Source organism: Eschscholzia californica, unplaced genomic scaffold (genome assembly GCF_041429995.1).
Source record: "Eschscholzia californica isolate CP2 unplaced genomic scaffold, dmEscCali1.0.p SCAF_1, whole genome shotgun sequence".
Lineage (NCBI taxonomy): Eukaryota > Viridiplantae > Streptophyta > Magnoliopsida > Ranunculales > Papaveraceae > Eschscholzia > Eschscholzia californica.
In genome coordinates, this window is record NW_028238198.1 from 45,487,554 (window position 1) to 45,492,847 (window position 5,294).

Consider the following 5,294-nt stretch of genomic DNA (forward strand, 5'->3'; position numbering starts at 1 on the left):
CGAGGAATTCTATGAATCTAGATCTAGCTAGTTAGTTCAGCCTGGTGGCACTCTCTTCAACAAAAAAAAAATACTCATAGCTTCTTTTCTCATGTAATAGAATTTGTAGCAACTAATAAGGCATCCAACCATGGATTAGGTTTGTAATGTTTAATTTGTCACTAAAAGGTTATTTTGAGGGTGTTATTATACCATCAAAGTTATATTGTGACAACAACTTTGCATCTTTTACATATTAACAACAACGGAAAGTACAATATAAAGTTCTCGGTTGTGAAAGAAAGGACACTGAGTGGATTTTTAATAGAGCATATTAAGACAAACTCCGTTATTGCGGGTCCGTTAACTTGAGGGATTAACACTGAAGGTGTTCAATGAGAAAATTGTTCTTGCAGGTGTTATATCACTATATGGTAATAAGATTTAGTTGGAGTTTGTACATATATGGTTTGATGTTATTCAGACATTGCTCTATGTTTTGACATTTGGATATTTTCTATAGAAATAAGGTATTCAGTTATTTTACACTCTGTCCTATTATGTTAAGGTCGATCTCACTAAAGTTAAGGGTGGACCAGTTGGAAATAGACATGGTAAGATCACATTGCATGTAATTTCTATACTACACGTCCATGATTGATCTACATCATTTGACTATGTTGGTATGTGTGACTACTGGTGGATTTAGTGATGATTGAATGTTACGAAAGTCCCTTTAATCCCATACTAACACAACTAATGAACCAGATTATTTGGGAAACCTGATATATGATAGCGCATTTTAAGCTCATAAAGATGTACACATTTCCATATAACATATGTTGCCCAAGTGGGAGATTGTTGGAAAAATCCAACATATGTGGGCTCACATATTTAAATGTGTGTATATGGCTATCTTAAAGTATGGTCAAATCAAATAGTGATCTAATATGGTTAACTATTGACCAAAGGTATCAAAGTGTCACAGAATAAACGTGTAAAGACCATCAAGTGATTTCTAATTTGATGAGGGGCAAAATTAGAAATGAAAGTCTATAAATAGGGGTTATGGTCCCCATTTAGGCGACTTCTCAAGTTCTCTAATTTGTTGACATCCTTCATCACAAGAGAAATTCCAAAGAGAAGAAGAACCAAATGGAAGATCATATCAACCCAAATGAGGCATTTACATAAACCTATGGACAAAAGGTACGCTTCCGCTTTCATTTTCCATCATCTCTTTGAATCTTATGGAGTTATGTATATATGTTCATGTATAGAATTTTGTTTAGTCATAATCGGATTAAAAACATGATTAGATTAGATTACGGGTAAATTTTGTAACATGAAGAAGAGAAAAAGAAAATGAATTGAAATACTTATCTTCCTTCTCTCTCTAAAAATGAACAGTTATCTCAAAGACGGTGAGTTTGCCTCTGTTTTTTGGTGTCTTGTTGTAAATTGGAAGATGTGAAGACACAGTTCCAAACTAACAAAACCCATTAAACCTCATGGACCCTAACAAATGTGATGTTAAGATGCACCCACAAATTTTAGAATCTTTGGAACAGAAACACTACGTGAGAGTATGTGGTTTGATTAGTTAAATTGAATCATATGGATCTTCTTTTGGTTAAGGAGAGAGCACAACAAAATATTGACAAAATTGTTTGTCGAAGTTACTAAAGCATGAAGACATGAGGAATTTCAATCGTCCTTAACGTATTATTATATTGGTTGCACTAATTAACAAGCATATCTCGATACTAGGCGGCAAAATCTAAACAGTGGGTATTACTGAATACTTCCATTACTCACCAATAAGAGGTATGTTTTTATTTCTCATCGATCTTAATTGGTTGCCTAAGAATATTTATATATGACTAATGGATGATGTTATTTACACTATTATGTTTTAAAGTGTAGTGTCTATTATAGTTAGTTGTACACACTGATGATGCACAAAATGTCCAGACGTTGACTAACGTCTGAAGAGTTAAGATCAGACCTGAAGTCTCTTCGATCGACTCGGCTTAAGGCAGCAGGGCAGCTAAATACCTAACGGGCCACCACATTTTCCCCTAACTAGGAGGTCGGCCGGAAGAAATCAGCTATGCACAAAACGCCCTTGACATGGATAGATCAGCCCTGGGGTCTCAAAAGGAAAAAGGGGATCTCCACGGGTTCGGCCCATATCTTACGCCTAGAACTGGGGAGATATCAGCGCTGCGCCCTAAAGATTTAATCCTGAACTTTCTAGAAAGATCTCAGTCGGTCACATATCTTGAAGTGTTTAAGCCCGATTGAACTCCACGTATCTAAAGGAGGAAACTTCTCTTTTAGAGTTTATCACTCCGGCAAGATATATACAAAGTATCCTTGAACTTAGGAACTTTCGCTTATCAAAGATCCGGGATAGACTCAAAGAGAAACCCTAAATACGCTAAAGAGGAAACTTCCCTTACGGTTTGACGGCAACTGCCTCACCACCGCCACTAATTACAGTCGGCCTAACTTCGCCTATGAAAGGCCCCCCACATCGTCCTTCTCGGGACACGATCTCTTCACCATGAAAAGATCACCCAATACTCAGAGTTCCCATAACTCGCCCCCCAAAAGGATCGATCAATATTCATTCTTTTATTGCAACGAGCACCCTGACTGTCTTGAGCGTCGAAACGGTTTTCAAACCCTTTGCAAGTTTTTCCCTCTCGGGAACAGGCGAACAGGAGCAAGGAGCGAGGAATTGGAGCGAGGAGCTGGAACAGAGAAGCATAACAGAGAACCAGGGCTGAACAAGGGAATCTTTCCTCTCACAACAGAATATACCATCATAACGGAGGCTGTCATGCATCAACTCCCTTTTTCATGCTGATTTAACGGGAGACCAATTTTCGACATCAGCAGATATCACAATCAATTTTGTATCTTAGGTTTTCAAAATTGTGAATCAGACATAAAATATAATACTTTTCAATACACAAATCTAAATAGTCGACCCCGTGTGGATCAATAACTTGTTAATTCTACTACAAATTCGCAAACCAAAATTTACATATACCAAAAGTTTAATAAGAAGAAACTATTTTATTAACATGAACTAATACACCGAAATACCACAGTAGCATCTTTTTCTTATCCCAATATTGATCAATTCTCCTTGACTCTTGTAATATAACCTAAGAAAATAATTCCGAATATGCATCTCCCATAATAATATAAGATAGAAATCTAATTTAGATACTAGATCTGAATGAAAATATAGAAAACCAAATGTTTCAAATTCTAGGTTGAGAGGATTTAAGAATCTTATTACCCTCAGCTTGATTTAGCTGTCCAGTTTGTCTTGAATCAACTGGTACATTTTGATAAAAGGTGGGCGCTACACCAACACCAGGTCCAGGTGTGGTGGTGTATAATACTTGTCTTCCTGTACTATCATACGCCAATTGTGTAGTATACCCTCCAGATTCTCCTACCGGAATTCCACTTGGTGGTGGTGGACCTGGTGGTGGTTGTTGTCGTACGATATTGATACCACCACTTTCCCCGTATCCACCACCAACAATCTTTGTTGGTTGTGGTTGTGGTGGGGCCATACCATATACAGGCTGCTCCCGGTAAACACCTGGCATCATTCTCTGTATTCCAGGGTATCCTTGACCGACTTGGCCGGTTACAGGTCGAGCCGGGTACATACTCGTCGGTGTCGGATACATGTATATCGGTGGCTGGTGCTGCTGCTCAACTCCGGTGATAGGAATCGGATATCCACCTGTTGCCACGTGTCTTTCTTGCAGGTAACCAGTCGGAGCTGAAATTTTCGTCGGTGCCGGCACAGTTTGAACCGGCGCCGGAATCGGTGCCGCCGCCGTTGCCATGGCGGTTGGTTTATCAGGAACCTTCTGCATATAATATTCACCAGGAAAAGCCCTAGCTAACATTTCATCATTTTGTCTTTGAAACATAGCTTGTTCATGGTTAGAAATCTGTAATCTCTGTAAATCATGAATTTGTCTCTCAATTTCTACCCTAGAAACCGCTGTTTCAATTCCGATTTGACGATCATCTTTTCCATGATCAGATCCAGCAGACATATTCTTCTTAGGATCAGATTTTTCTAAAATCACTGAAGATTCTTGTACTTGTACTTGTTCTTGTTGTTTCACCATTAAAGGACTATTACTCTGTAATTGAACTTGTCCTTTATGATCAAAACCAAAAAGGAAATCTGGATTTGAAACAGTAGAAGGAGGAGAAGTAACATCAAGAGAATGAATCGGTACAGAATTAAGAGCATCAACAAACCACTGTTGATTAGATTTTGTTTCATCAGTAGAAACATTACTAGTTGGAGATGAAGGTATCGTCATCAAAGAGAATAAAAACAGTCTAAGTCTAGCTGGTTTAATTGATCCACGAAGAAGACGATCATATTCAATCATCATATGTTCAAGATCTTCATCATTAGTAACAGAAATTAAAGCATCAAGATCTTCACCAGGTAATTGATATTTAAAACAAACATCAAAATCAGAAATAGAAGATAATTTTGAAATCATACCAGAGAATTTAATATTACGATCAACAGTTAAGATCTTTGTATCTCCACCGACATAAGTTAATTGATTATCATGAGGTCTTGGAAGAATTTTACCACCATAACTACACATAAACCTAACTTTATAATTCAATTGAGGTTCATCCCATGAAGCGTTTTCACAGTCGATTTCACGAGATCGAGGTGAAGAATCATGAGAATCAGGGTACGAGTTGTATGAGTGATTACTGTTCTCCATCGTCCCCGGAAAAGAGTTTTTTTTTTTTTCTAGAGAGAGAAAGAGATGTAGAGAGATTTCCTTCTACTTACTGGTTTTAGTAATGGAGGTTTTAGTCTTGAATAAAACGGTATAATGGGATAAGAATCTATCGTAACAGTACCCAAATTCACGTTATAATCAATTAGAGAAATACAGTTGTCATAGTCGATCCGATATAACGGGGGGACACATATAGAAACCCGAGTGGGTAAAGGTTGGGATGTAGTTATTATGGTGGGGCCCAGTTATTGTTTGATGAGTGGCAGCGTGGAAGGCAATGAGTGAGAATAGAGTGATGATGGGTCCCACATTTTATGACAGCGCTTGGCATTCAGAGAGTATAAGATAGGTAAGTAACTGAACTTTTGGTCTCCTTCATCAAAAAAAAAAAAAAAACTGAACTTTTGGTCAAATATGTTATTATTTATATTTGCCGTCGATTTTGTGGAATTCTACGAGGCACAATTCTGCAGATTCTCGTATGCCACATTTAGG

At 37.7% G+C, this 5,294-nt stretch overlaps 1 protein-coding gene across 1 annotated transcript; it reads right to left on the reverse strand.

Moving 5' to 3' along the window:
* Nucleotides 1–3,046: 3,046 nt before the first annotated feature.
* LOC147567130 (uncharacterized) lies at nucleotides 3,047–4,871 on the reverse strand. Its single transcript, XM_086653752.1, has one exon. It carries the CDS (start codon nucleotides 4,776–4,778, stop codon nucleotides 3,258–3,260), a length of 1,521 nt encoding a protein of 506 aa, XP_086509878.1. The 5' UTR covers nucleotides 4,779–4,871; the 3' UTR covers nucleotides 3,047–3,257.
* Nucleotides 4,872–5,294: the final 423 nt, after the last annotated feature.

Coding starts and splice junctions, on each gene's coding strand:
- LOC147567130 (XM_086653752.1), bottom strand. CDS start 4,778: ATGGAGAACAGTAATCACTCATACAACTCGTACCCTGATTCTCATGAT.